We start from the raw sequence: 13827 nt of genomic DNA, 5'->3' as shown, positions 1-13827 counted from the left end.
CACGGGAGAAAATACTCAGCAGCATCTGTCATATAAATTAAATAAAAACCAAGTTTCATTTTAGACATTAAAATAGCAAATATTTTAAAACATGATAATATCCATGTGCTGGCCAGAATCTGATGAAACTGGTATAATCATACATAGTTGATGGCCTTGGCATTTCGTACGATCATTTTGGAAAGCAACTTAACAATATGAGATTTTATCCCTGGTGTATATGCCCAGAAGGAAAAAAAACCCACATGAATAACTATTTATTGCAGTGTTGTTGAGTAAAGTGAAAAACTAGAATAAGCAGGAACATTTATTGATAGACAAATGGCAGGAAATTTAGATGTAGCAATTATGAAGGTATGGTCCTATGGTCTTCCATAAATGCAAAAAAAAAAAAAAAAGATGGGTGAGTATATTTTATTATTTTAATTATATTGGATATATAAAATTTGTATTCTAAAAAAGAGTACAAATTTCCAGTTAGAAGATGAGTGAGTTTTCGGGACATAATATACACGTAGGACTACAGTTAACAGTATTGTGTTTATAATTGAAAGTTATGAAGAGAGCAAATCTTACAAGTTCTCATGATAAGAAAAAATGGTAACCCTGAGGTGAGGCCCGTGTTAACTAACCTCACTTTGCAAGACATACTCATTCCATCCTTGTGCAGGGACAATGCTAATCTCTGCACCGTTCCAATTTTAGTATATGTGCTACCGAAATGAGCACTACACTTTTTCTTTAAGATTTTATTTATTTATTCATGGGGTGGGGGTAGGGCAGAAGCAAGCTCCCTGCGGAGCAAGGAGCCCAATGCAGGACTCTGTCCCAGGACCCTGGGATCACGACCTGCTTAACCAACTGAGCCCCCCCAGGTGCCCGCAAGCCCTATACATATACCAAATAATCATGTTGCACACCTTAAACTCACACAATGTTTTATATCAGTTATATTCCATAAACTGGGAAGAAAACAAAAGCGACCAGTCCTGCCAATGTCATATATAATAACAAAGTGACAAATCCATTCTACACAACTTTGATTTGGTCTGTCTCTCTCTCTCTGCTCAAAATAGGATGCTGTGATTTCTGGGTAAAAATAAGTTTTACGAAACAGCGATTTTTTTTTTTTTAGTATTTTGACAACATTGATATTATTAACGGGTATATCAAAGAGAAAAGTTAGTGATCTTTTTGTTGTTGAGACGTGGTGATTGAAATACCTGCTGAAAATAATTCAAAGTATTTAAATATGAATGGAAAAGTGCTTTTCTTTCCTCTGAAAATAAAAACTTATTTGTAAGAAAGAGGGGGAAGAATGAACAGTGATTAACTATAGGGAGTGGAAGTAGGGATTCAGAGGGAAAAGAAGACTTTTCTTTTTAAAGATTTTATTTATTTCTTTGACAGACAGAGATCACAAGGAGGCAGAGAGGCAGGCAGAGAGAGAGGAGGAAGCGGGCTCCCCGCCGAGCAGAGAGCCCGATGCGAGGCTCGATCCCAGGACCCTGAGATCATGATCTGAGCCAAAGGCAGAGGCTTTAACCCACTGAGCCACCCAGGCGCCCCAAAAAGAAGACATTTTTGGCAAAAATTATACCCTACCATATTGTGTTAATCTTTTACCGTGTATCCATATGATTTTAACAATTAAAAAAATAGTATGTATGCTATGGATGTAACTACAGGCAAATTATATATGCTTATGGATATGTGCTAGAAGGGAAGATGGAGACATTTGATTTGTTATAATGGTAGAGATTATGTGCAATTTTCCTCTTCCTCTGAATGTGAAAACAAAAGAACAGCTGTCTAAAATACTTAGGGAAGTAAATAAAGCATAAATAATACATTAATCCATGAATGAGTGGGAAAGTACTGAATCAAGAAAAGGACTCATAAAATATTTATAAGAATTCACATTTGTGTGTGTAAATACAATTATTCCCAAACAGCCTTGACAGGAGGAAGGGGTTCCAAAACAAGTCAATCCTAGAGGGCGTCCTGGAAGAAGCAGACTGTAATTTGATATTAGAAGGACGATAAGGTTATGACTGAGTGAGAGGGACTCTTTAAACTTTGACCAGCTGTGTCCCGGAGAAAACTAATAATCCCCCCATGTCGCCCTTTCCAGGAGATGACAAGGTGCTCCGTTTGTGGCACCCCAACATCAGCACCAAGCCGGTGGGGAAGCTCGTGGGGCACATGTTCAGCATCATGGAGATCGTAACAAATGAGAAAGATCAACACATCATCAGCCTCTCCTCAGCAAAGGTAACAGAAAACAACATAAACGAAATCAGCCGCATTTCCCCCTAAAATCAACTACTGGAAAAACTAGAACACATAGAGTTTTTGACTGAAATAGCTGCTATCACTGAGAAGAATATTGTCAGGAAGGAGACGGAAATGATGAGCCACCATTCGTGCCGGGTTTCTGCTGACGAGGGCGCAGGGAAGAACACATCTGAAGACACGCGTTCAGGAAGGAGGCGCTGGGAAGGAGCCAGTATGGCCCTCCCGTTGCAGACGGGACATTTTGGGCCAAGACAGAAAGCGCGAGGCTTCTGTCATAGTGGCTTTCATTAAACTGAGTTTAACATGTTCTAACCAATGTGCTCAAATAAGGGAAAAAAAAAAAAAAAACGTGTTACGAATATGTGATATGAGGAGACGGAATCATTGTATTTGCAAATAATGCGATTGTCTCCATGAAAAATTCAAAAAGATCGCCTTAAATTTTTAAATTTGAAGTACAGTTGACACACAAAATCAGCTTGAAATTTCAAGAGCAGATAAGTTAGTAACGTGGCTTGTGACAATAGCAATTTCTAAAAAATAAATTTCTGTGTAAGAGCAGTAACCATAGTGGTCAAAGAGCTAGCATTCACAAGAGCAAAAAAAGTGTGAAATACCTAGAAATAACCTTAACAAGCAATATTCACTATAATATTAAGATAACTCTGAAGTTTTTCTGATGTACTTTTATTTAAGAACATGAACAGAGGGACATGCTGTTTCCGCATCGGACTATGGTACCGTAAAAGGTATTCTCCATAAAATTAAGTTATTTTTAAAGCTGTATTTTTTATTTATTTTTATTTATTTGCTTTTAAAGATTTTGTTTATTTATTTGACAGAGAGATCACAAGTAGGCAGAGGCAGGTAGGGGGGCGGAAAGCAGGCTCTCCACTGAACAGAGAGCCTGATGCAGGGCTTGATCCCAGAACCCTGAGATCATGACCCGAGCCGAAGGCAGACGCTTAACCCACTGAGCCACCCAGGTGTCCCTAATGCTGTTACTTTTTAACGCTATTCATGATTATTTAAGTATCAGATTGCCAAGTTCAGTGTTAATGTAAAAATACTGACATGCAAGAATATCTTAGAAACTTTGGAAAATAGCATTATAAGCTGGCGTTTTTCTTTCCCTGTCAGATACTAACAGATATCCTAAAGCCGCAATAAATGAAACAGAGCAGTAATCAATGCAAAACTAGTTAAGACACATCCCTGAGGAAAGAGAAAAGGCAAGAATGAGTTCACATGTGTATGGGAGTTTTTACATAATAAAAGTAGCACTCCAAATATGTGGGCAATGATAGTTTGTTCATTAAATGTTGGGAAACATACAAGGAAAAAGTATGTAATCAGATGATCACTTCATAACAAACCACAAAATACATCCCATGTATATTAAAGATCTTAAATGTAAAATATAAAAACATAGAAGTTCTGGAATGTTCCAGAGAAAATATTCATATAGGTGAATATTCGTATAGCCTTAGAGTAATTCCTAAGCATAACACCTGTGGCTAAAGGAAAAATAAATATGACCTCATAGACATCCAAACTTTCTATGAATTATAATAATAATTAACATTTATTGGGGGCGCCTGGGTGGCTCAGTCCGTTAAACAACTGACTCTTGGTTTTGCTTCAGGTTATGATCTCAGGGTCCTGGATCCCTCTGCTTAGCTGGGTCCCAAGTCTGCTTGGGATTATCCCCTCTTCCCTCTCCCCCACTCACGCACACACATGCATGTTCTCTTTCTCTCTCTAAAATAAATCAGTAAAATCTTAAAAAAATAATTACCATTTATCAAATGTTCACCAAGTGCCACACACTGTGGCCCATATCTTACATACTCAAGCTCACTTGCTGCTAATAACAACCCTATAATTATCACAGTTTTGCATATGTAAAGGCAAATGAGACCTAAGTAACCTGCAGAAGGTCACATAGCTACCTGGTGGCTAAATGTAGCATCCATCATCAAAGAAAGAAAGAAAGAGAACAGAAGAAAAGAAAGAAAGAGAGAGAGGGAGGGAGGGAGGAAGCAGGAGAGAAAAGAGAAAGGGGAAAGAAAAGGGAGGAAGGAAGGAAAGAAAGAAAGAAAGGGAAAGGAGAAGAGGGGAGGGGAGAGGAGAGGAGAGCAGAGGAGGGGAGGAAGGGAAAGGAAGGGAAGGGAAGGGGAGGGGAGGGAGAAAAAAAAGAGTTTCTTCTTGTGATAAGGACTCTTAGGATCTACTCTCTTCTCACCTTCCCAGCACACCACACAGCCGGGTCAGCTGCAGTCACCGTGCTGTAGGTGACATCCCCAGGACTTGCTTATCTTGCACCTGGAAGTTTGTACCCTGTGAGTTCCTTCCTCTAATTCCCCCTCCCCTCCATTCCACAAGTTACGATGTATCCTTTCATGTAATCGAAATATGACTTTCAACATTATATAGATAAACAATAATGTGAAAATATCTAAACAATATATTATTTGAAATATCGTGAAACAGTATGTAAGAAACTAAGCCATTTTATTTTTTCTAAGATTTTTTTGGGGGGGGAGGGGCAGAGGAAGAGGGAAAGAAAGAATGTCAAGCAGACTCCCTGCTGAGAGCAGAGCCCGACGTGGGGCTCGATCTCACCACCTGGAGATCATGACCTGAGCCAAAATCAAGACTGGATGCTTGACCGGCTGAGCACTTCACTGCCCCCAGATTAACCCATTTTAAAATGTATCTTTGGGATCCTGTATTACCAGGGGAGATTAACAAGATGCTACTGATTACCCGAGTGCAAGATTGTGAATGGATTAATTTTTTTTTCTTTTTTGTGTTTTTTTTTCTTTTCTTTCTTTTCTTATCAATTTTTTGTAGTAAATAAGCATTGCTTTTATAACAAGGAAACGATTTTTAATTTTAATTAAACTACAAAGGAATTTTAATGGTACTGAAAAGACACTGAAGGTTTTGAGGCGCTTAAATTAAACCACATTATGAATTGAGACCTGGAGTCCCCTCTAGAGAAATGAAAGAAAACAAAGATATCTTTCTAGCAAACATTTAGGCCGCTCATGCCCAGAGGTGAACAGACACAGGACATCAGCTTTCCAATTTCTCGTAAACAGAGCGAGTTGTCTTAGCTTGGTGCTCATCCAAGCATCCCAGCAGCTCCACTTGGCAAATTACTTAATATCTTCCACACGGAAATGTATAAAATGTAGTTTTGCCTCCAGGGTTGTTATAAAGATTAAATGAGATCATTCATGACTTATTCAGAAAGCATTTATTTCTTGAGCATCTATTACATGACAGGGACTAATGGGCTCCAGAGGGGGAACACGGGATGAGGCAGAGAGAGAAGAATGAGGCAGAAGGCAGACACTTCACAGGAAGTTTCCATTCTAGGGGAAGAGAGAGATAAACAAAGCAGCAAATAAAGTGGAAGACAGCAAGGAAAGTATTAAAATGAACAGAAAACACAACCATGTGCGGTGACTGCAAATCACCTCCGAGGGCATGACAAGACCGCGGAAACCGGAATGACCAGAGGCACCAGTCCCACAAAGACCCAGGAAACAAGTCCGGGAGGCAGAAAGAACGGCAAAGGAGGCATGTGCATGTTTCGGCTGAAGCTGTCATCACTATTAGTATCATTAATTACAGCAAAATTAACAGATGTTTTTACACATCTAACATTTGTTCAGATTTCTTCATAAACAAGTTTTCATCATGTCAAGCTTTACTAAATCGCCAGCCGGTTACATGACTACTGTGCCCTTGGGTGAAGCCCTTAGAGCAAATTCCATCCTTCCTCCTGGTTCTGCAGACCCTCAGACCGGATATTTCTTACCTCTGCAGCTGCTACCCTTGTTTCTAGTCAAGAGCTCAGGTATTTCACCACCGTACCCCATCTCCTGCTCCCAGAGAGCTGACCAACGCCGACAGGTGCTGGGAGAAATAAAGACTTCCTTCCCCCTCCTTGACAAAAACCAATGGGAACCATGGCTGGCAACTTTCTCAAGCACAAGTCTAGATAGCAAAGATGATTTTTTCGTCTTTCTGCTGAGGAGAAACATATGCTTGCTTTGATGACTTCTAACAGATGGCAAATGGGTTAACAGTTGCTTTTTTGTTTTTTAATTTTCACTCTGGAAGTCAGCTTCACTAGGCTGGGAGTGTCCTCTAGAACAAGAAGCAATGTCCTGAAATCAGGAGCCAGGTGAATATTGTTGGAGCAAGCCACAGGGTTTGGCGACCTAGCCTGCAGACTGGCTGGACGCCATCGTATGGAAGACCATGTTGAAGACACTGTCCCAAGTGAAGATGATGCTATTGTCTCGCTCCCAGGAAGTATGGTTAAGAGAATGGCCTCGAAAGGTGGGCAGACCTAAGTTGCATTCTGACTCTGACTGTTACGGGCCATGACCTTGGATGAGTTATTTGAGATCACTGAGGAGGCTAACAGAACATCTTCCTCACAGGATTGATGTGAAGATGAAATGAGATTAGCAAGCGAGCACGCAACACAGTGCCTGGTGTGTAACGGGGCCTCGGTAAACATCAGCGGTTACCAGAAAGACAGGTGCTGTCCACTCTATAATCGGGGACGGGACTTACGTTGATCTGTCTGTGTTGGTATTGGACCTCCTTTGTGACCACACAGGTGTAGATTATGGGTGTGGTCTATGGCATGGGATGGGGGGAGGCTTTCCAAAGACCCATGCTTCCGACGATGCTACTCGTTTATTTATTTATTTCTCTCTATATATTTTTATTTAAATTCAAGTTAGCTAACATAGAGCATAGTACTGGTTTCAGGTGTAGAATTTAGTGACTCGTCATTTACATATAACACCGCATGCTCATCCCAACAAGTGCCCTCCTTCATCCCCATCACCCAGTTAGCCCATCCCCCATCCGCCTCCCCTCCAACAACCCTGTTTGTTCTCTGTATTCAAGAGTCTCTTAGAGGTGCCACTCAGTCATTTATATTCATCTCCTGCTGAGTACCTGTCCAGTCTACATGACAATTAAACACCATCTCTACTCTCTCAGAGCCCTCTTCACAAACTACCTTATCTTCTGCTGAGCTGAGAATGTCAATGTCGCTTCATTAATTTCCATCTTTTCCACCTCAAAATTTTTCTGTGTTTTTTTGTATTTTTTGCTACTTTCTCTTCTTTTCCTCCCGCCCAAGGACAAGCATTTCTCTTGCTTTCTGAATCAAATCCCTGCTCTCATTCTCCTAGTCAAATACTGCCCCATCCAGAACCTTCTTTCAACAGCCAGCATCTGTCTTCTTGTTATGCTCAACATCCCTATCTTCAAGGTTCCTTGAAAAGGACCATTTGGTTTTTACTTACCCTTTACAAAATTCCTGCTTATCTATATCTGAATTGGTTTTCCTCTTAGAATCCCCTTTTCCTGACTTCTGGTCTTCCTCCAGCTGTTAATGATATCAACTGTTTCCCACTGAACCTTGACCAGCTTCAAAGTTAACTTTAAAACTTCTGCTTCCCTAACGCCATTCACTGGCCAGTCTCCAAGTCTCTAAAACATCTCTCATATCTGGCACCTCATTCTTGTTCCCACACTATGATCTTAGTTTACACCCGCTGACGGGCTCCAAGTTGAAAGAGAAAGAGAGACTAGAAGGCACTCGTGGTCCTCCTACTTCAGTTTCTCTCATCTCCCCACCACCCAAATATTACACTGTCTCATGTCAATCACTCCCTTATCCACTTACAACCTTGTCAGTACCTTCTTACATATCTTCAGAGGCACCCCTTGTCTTGTAAATAAAATTCAAATTATCTTTTCTAGTGTTTAAGGTTCTCTATGGTCCTTCTAGTTTTGTTGCTACTTATTTGTCTTTGGATAGTCTAAACATCACCCAGCTCTTCCCCAAAGTCTTCATGCTTTCCTGCCTTTGTCTGCAATCACTTTCATCCCATACCGACCTAGCCATCCTTTAAATCTCAGTGAAATATCCCATCTCCAAGAAGACTTCACCAAGAGAAAAATGGAGTTCTTCTCTCTTTGGTGAATAAAAAATGTGGGTATTTGAAATAGACCAAGGGATAGGAAGAAAAACTGACCCTTTAAAATATATTTCCTTTAAGTTGTAAAAATCAGAACTATTTTCTGGCTTTGGCTCTTTATGCTTTCTTTCCCTATGGGATTATTGAAACCAAATTCCAGCTGTTTTTTTTTTTTTTCCTTACTTTTTGGATAACTGGAAGCATCCATGATTGAGAGCCTGATTTTACTACTCCCAGCATTTGCCACCTTCTGTCCTTGCATTGCTCTTGGGACGTTCCATTTTGGATAAACTGTGATTTGAAACATCCTCAAGAGGTAAAAGTTACTAGTCTCAGATCTTTCCTAAGAGTGACTATTAGAATTTTCTGGGGAAGGTCACTATATGATACGAACCTTCAGCTAATAAGTGACCAACTGTGGAGAGAACGTGCAAGCTAAGAGAAAGGGAGCGAGGGCACATGCTTTGGGATTCACACCCAACCTGAAGAATCTGAAACAAAAAAGTTAGCTTCTTGCTTATGTACAGGCCTTGTCCTCCTTCGGTCTGTAACCCCAGGACAGCTCACTGACCCTCTTCAAAAGAAGACCCTGTTGGTGGTTCTGAGCCACGGGAGCGGATATGCCTACAAAGACACTGGGGAGCCAGCCCGTACATGACGCTTCCTTCCGTCCGTGCCTGTCACTCTCTAGTTATATGATCTGGGACACTTTGCTGTCATTGCACATTTGCTTAAGGTGGGCCATGCTGTTTCTGGGTTTCGTCCTGTACGACTGTTTCCCCTTGGCCCCACCCCCACTCCCGTCAGCTTTCAGGACCCTCAGACCCCTTGAACAAATACACATACACCTTTGCACACACACATACATGTTCACTACAGTCTACCTAAAGTAATTATGCTTACTGGGTATGTTGTTGACATTAACTTTCATGTCTCAGTAAGTAGAACTCTTGAGGAAGCCTGACATGGTTCTTTGGGTGGAAATCTGGCTGTCTCTGAGCGATCCTACCAGGAATTTTGACTTCCTGCCCTCTTTTTTTTTTTTTTTTTAACACATTCTTCTCTTGTTTCTTTTTTTAAAGATTTTATTTATTTGACAGAGATCACAAGTAGGCAGAGAGGCAGGCAGAGAGAGAGGAAGGGAAGCAGGTTCCCCGCTGAGCAGAGAGCCCGATGCGGGGCTCGATCCCAGGACCCTGAGATCATGACCTGAGCCGAAGGCAGAGGCTTAACCCACTGAGCCACCCAGGCGCCCCGACTTCCTGCCCTCTTAATATGAATCAGTCCATACATGAGCCCCTGCTCAGTGCCTCACATTGGATCCTGCCCAGTGCCTGGACATCGTTTCATGTAATCTCTGCCCGAAAGGAGTTAAAAACCTCGTTGAGTAAATAAAGCAGAACTGCCAAAAATCTTTGATGGCAAAACCTAGTAATGACAAAAACATCAGGTTCAGCTCTCCTCGAGAACTGGAGCTAATTATGCAAGCTGGTTTTGCAACTCGGAATCAAGAAGGCATGAAATTGTAATCGCAGAAGGCAAGCTAGCAAAACTTAAAATGCTCACACCCTTTGACACAAAAATGCCACTTCTAGGAATTTATCAAATGGTTATGTTTAGACTACTGTACAAAAATTACATATAATTTTTGCATCACTATTACTTTGCTAAAAGAAAATAAAAAAAATAAGCCTACCTCCATCAGTTGGGGACTAATTAAAATAAATTATGGAGGATTCGTACAACAGAATACTATGCAGCCATTAGAAAGAATGAAGTAAATTTAAGTAGTTAAATGTGCCCTCATGTAGATGTAAGCTCTTTCTCTATGTGACCTCATTTAATATTTGTGACAACTGCATGAGATAGGTTCTGGTATAATCTCCCCTACAAATGTAAAAACTAAGGCTCAGAGATGTTTAGTAATTTGCCCAAGGTCACACAGCTGGTGAGTGGTGAAGGAGGATTCAGCTGAGCTTGTTGGTCTCCAGAGGCAGTATTAGCAACAGAGATTAATCTAGACGTAGAACTGGAGAGCCCAGAAGGAGAGGGGAGGTGGGAAAGGGGACTTTGGTTTTTGTATGGCTTGAAATTTCCTACTAAACACATCTAATAACTTGGTCGTTAAAAAGTTAATTTTTCAAAGGCATGCTGGCTGGCTTCCCTTCATTTCTGTTTGCCAGTTACCACACAGGAGAAATGTGAGAACCAGATAACCAAATTAACAGTTTTCATTCCACGTAGCAAAAAACTTTTTTCTTCTTGTTATTTGTAAGAGCTTAAAAAACACGTTTTTGCATTGAATTCCTACACAAGTAATGTTGAATGCCTACCATCTGTACCACTGTTATACATATCTATTTTCAAATTCTGAATGTGTCTATAATACTGTCTCGCCCTCAAAAGAGTCATAATCGCAGCTATCTTCAGGCTCTTCAACGCAAAGTCATCTAGCCTTAATCTGATTCATTTGGGGTCTAAAATCTAATTAACCTCTTGTAGTCATTGGGTAAAATTAGGAAGGCCAGCAAAATCCCAGCTTCCCTTGACAGATCAGAAATGCTGAATTCCCCATGCCCTTTCCACTATCTAAATGATACTGCAAATCTAAAGATTTCTGCCAATACAAGTTTTAGCACAGTGTTCAAACTTCTGCTCAAATAGCTCTTACAGTGCATGATAATTCCTTGTGTTGTATCCACGCTCCTGAGCAGACGAAGGTCTGTTCGAGAACAGCTGTAATAGTGCTTCTGCTGATCTGCTTCTGTAGCACCTAGCTCGGTGTTCCAGAATTACTTGCTGTATAAGGAATTGTGCATGCCATGTCAGTTTTGCACCTTTTTACAATCCTTTTTTATGTATCTCAGGCTAACTCCTGCTCATCAGATACTTTGCTCTAGGTCACTCTATAATAAAAAGCCCCCAAGATTTTAAAAAAAGAGTCCTTTATTTTTTTAAGGTTTTATTTATTTGAGAGAATACAGGAGCAGTGGGGAGCAGAGGGAGAGTGAGAAGCGGACTTCCCACTGAGCAGGGAGCCCGACATGGGACTCCATCCCAGGACCCTGAGATCATGACCCAAGCCAAAGAAAGGCAAATGCTTAACCAACTGAGCCACCCATGAGCCCCAAAAAGAGCACTTTATTAATGCATTTGGACAATAGTGATTGGTACTGAGTTTGCAAGAAAAGCCAGGAAACCTGGTTGAATCAAAACAGTCCTCTTACTCCTGGCGCAGATACACATAGAGTTTTCAAACTTTTTTGCTTCATCATTGTTTATTATCCCTCACAAAAAATCTTCAGGGGAGGGCTTTCTATTGTCCTTCTCTTTGATATTTAGTTTGGATAACTATCCTCAAAGCCTTACAGTGTTTCAGTTGAATTTTTCCCAATGTTAAAAAAAAATCCTTCCTCCTAACTCCTGTATTCCCAATTTATTTTGAAATCATTAGTTTTCTGCCACTAGGAGGTGACTATCTTTTGTAATTTCCATTTTACACATACATAATATTTAATTTATCATTTACAAATACTCCATTGTGCACACAGAGCTTCCTTAGCGGAAGTCACCTGTCCTTTCAGATTTTCTTTCTACAGCAACGCCATCTGTCTCACAAACGTCCCGCCCTTCCTAATCCCCGCCAGGCCTGACCTGGCTCCCCTCTGTCTCTCAGGCTTTGAAGCACCAACACGGACCACAGGAACACTGTCAACCCCTGAGGAAAATGAGTAGGGAGGAGGACTAGAATCAGCACAGCCTAATTCCTATCCCTACTCCCCTTTCCTCCAAAGTAGCTAACGTCTGAAGACCACCTAAAAACAAACAGAAAAAATTGTTTGCTGATGTCATCCCATTTATTAATTGATTTATCCAGTTACAGTGTGAGTTCTGACTGTCTATGCCGTGCTCCTCCGTAAGTTTGTACAAGGTCCTGGACCAAGACAGGGAATAAGCAAGCGAGCAGACCCAAATCCAGTTAAATAACCTATCGAACTAAAGAGAACACATAGATACTGGGGAAACAAGTAGCATATGGTTCCTCCCTCAAGGGAGTACAGTTTAGTGGAGAAGCCCCCCTAGCAAATCATCATATGACAATTGCTAATTGCTATTCGTGTAGACGGGTAGTATGGGCATCTGCAGGGGGGACATCTGAGTGAGAAGGATGACCAATGGAAGGTGTCCAAAGGAGAGGAGTTTTTGGATTTTTCAACTTAGAACGAGCACTATGTTTTTTTTTTTTTTTTTTTTTTTTTTCCCTTGTAAAAGTCTTTTTTTTTTATTTAAATTCAATTTGCCAACATATAGTACGTCATTGGTTTCAATGTAGTGTTCAATCATTTATCAGTTGTGAATAACACCCAGTACTCATCACATCACGTGCCCTCTTAATGCCCATTACCCAGTTACACCAGCTCCCCACCCACCTCCTGCAAATGTCTCTTTTTTTTTTTTTTTTTTTTTTTTTTTTTTTTTTTTAATTTTTTATTTATTTTCAGCGTAACAGTATTCATTGTTTTTTCACCACACCCAGTGCTCCATGCAATCTGTGCCCTCCCTAATACCCACCACCTGGTTCCCCCACCCTCCCACCTCGCCCCTTCAAAACCCTCAGGTTGTTTTTCAGAGTCCATAGTCTCTCATGGTTCACCTCCCCTTCCAATTTCCCTCAACTCCCTTCTCCTCTCCATCTACCCTTGTCCTCTATATTATTTGATATGCTCCACCAATAAGTGAAACCATATGATACTTGACTTTCTCTGTTTGACTTATTGCCATCAGTACATGTATAGATGTCCTTCAACTGTGGATAGTCTTATTTTGCATGTTTCAGTGTTCTCTGTGAATAAATCCTACTGATATTTCCTTCCTCCCCCTCAGCACCGTATTTTGAGATTAATCCACGTTTTTACATATAGGTCTAGTTCACTTGTTTTAACTGCTGCATGGGATTCTGTTGTAAGCACATGAAATATGTATCCAACTTGGCCAATGAACATTGGACTTGTCTCTACCCCTTGTGGCTTTGTGATTGTGGCTTTGCTTAAACAGAGATTTTTAATTCTAATTCAGTTAAATGAATCTATGTTTTATGGTTCATGCCTTTTGTGCTTATTGAAGACATCTTTTTCAGCTCAAGTTCATGAAGATAGCCTCCTCCCAGTTTTTGTGAAAATTAGTTTCTTTTACACATGTCTTTATGCTCCGTCTTCCATATCAGTAACCCTCCCCGACCTGGTCCCCTTGGGCAGCAGTCTAGAAACAGGTCTAATTCCTGAGTCAGAAGTAGTTTTGGTTTAGTTCCTGGTCAAAGGCAGTGTCCTTCTTGCTCACGGGACTCACAGCTTTCTGAGCACTGTAGCTCCAGATGGAAGTAAAGCCTTAGCTCCTCAGTCTCGCTGCCCTGAACTGGGGAGCTGCTCCAGGTTCTTCCATGGAGCTCTAGGAGCCTCTGGTCCCCTCTGCCTGGGACTGCTCTCTGCTGCCCCAGCCCGGTCACTTC

At 40.9% G+C, this 13827-nt stretch overlaps 1 protein-coding gene across 1 annotated transcript in view; it reads left to right on the top strand.

Annotated features, from left to right (window-relative positions):
* Positions 1 to 13827, top strand: part of WDR64 (WD repeat domain 64) — a gene marked incomplete at both ends in the record, with an annotated part of 144240 nt that overhangs the window by 70194 nt on the left and 60219 nt on the right. Inside the window, one exon of the mRNA XM_080825207.1 lies at positions 2135 to 2274. Within this exon, the coding sequence (XP_080681333.1) occupies positions 2135 to 2274 (140 nt within the window). The remainder of the gene's footprint in view (positions 1 to 2134; positions 2275 to 13827) is intronic.

The sequence above is a fragment of the Martes martes genome (genome assembly GCF_963455335.1).
Source record: "Martes martes genome assembly, chromosome: 15".
NCBI classification, from domain to species: Eukaryota; Metazoa; Chordata; class Mammalia; order Carnivora; family Mustelidae; genus Martes; species Martes martes.
Note: the sequence above shows the minus strand (reverse complement) of the source record. Positions and strands in the feature narration are given on the sequence as shown.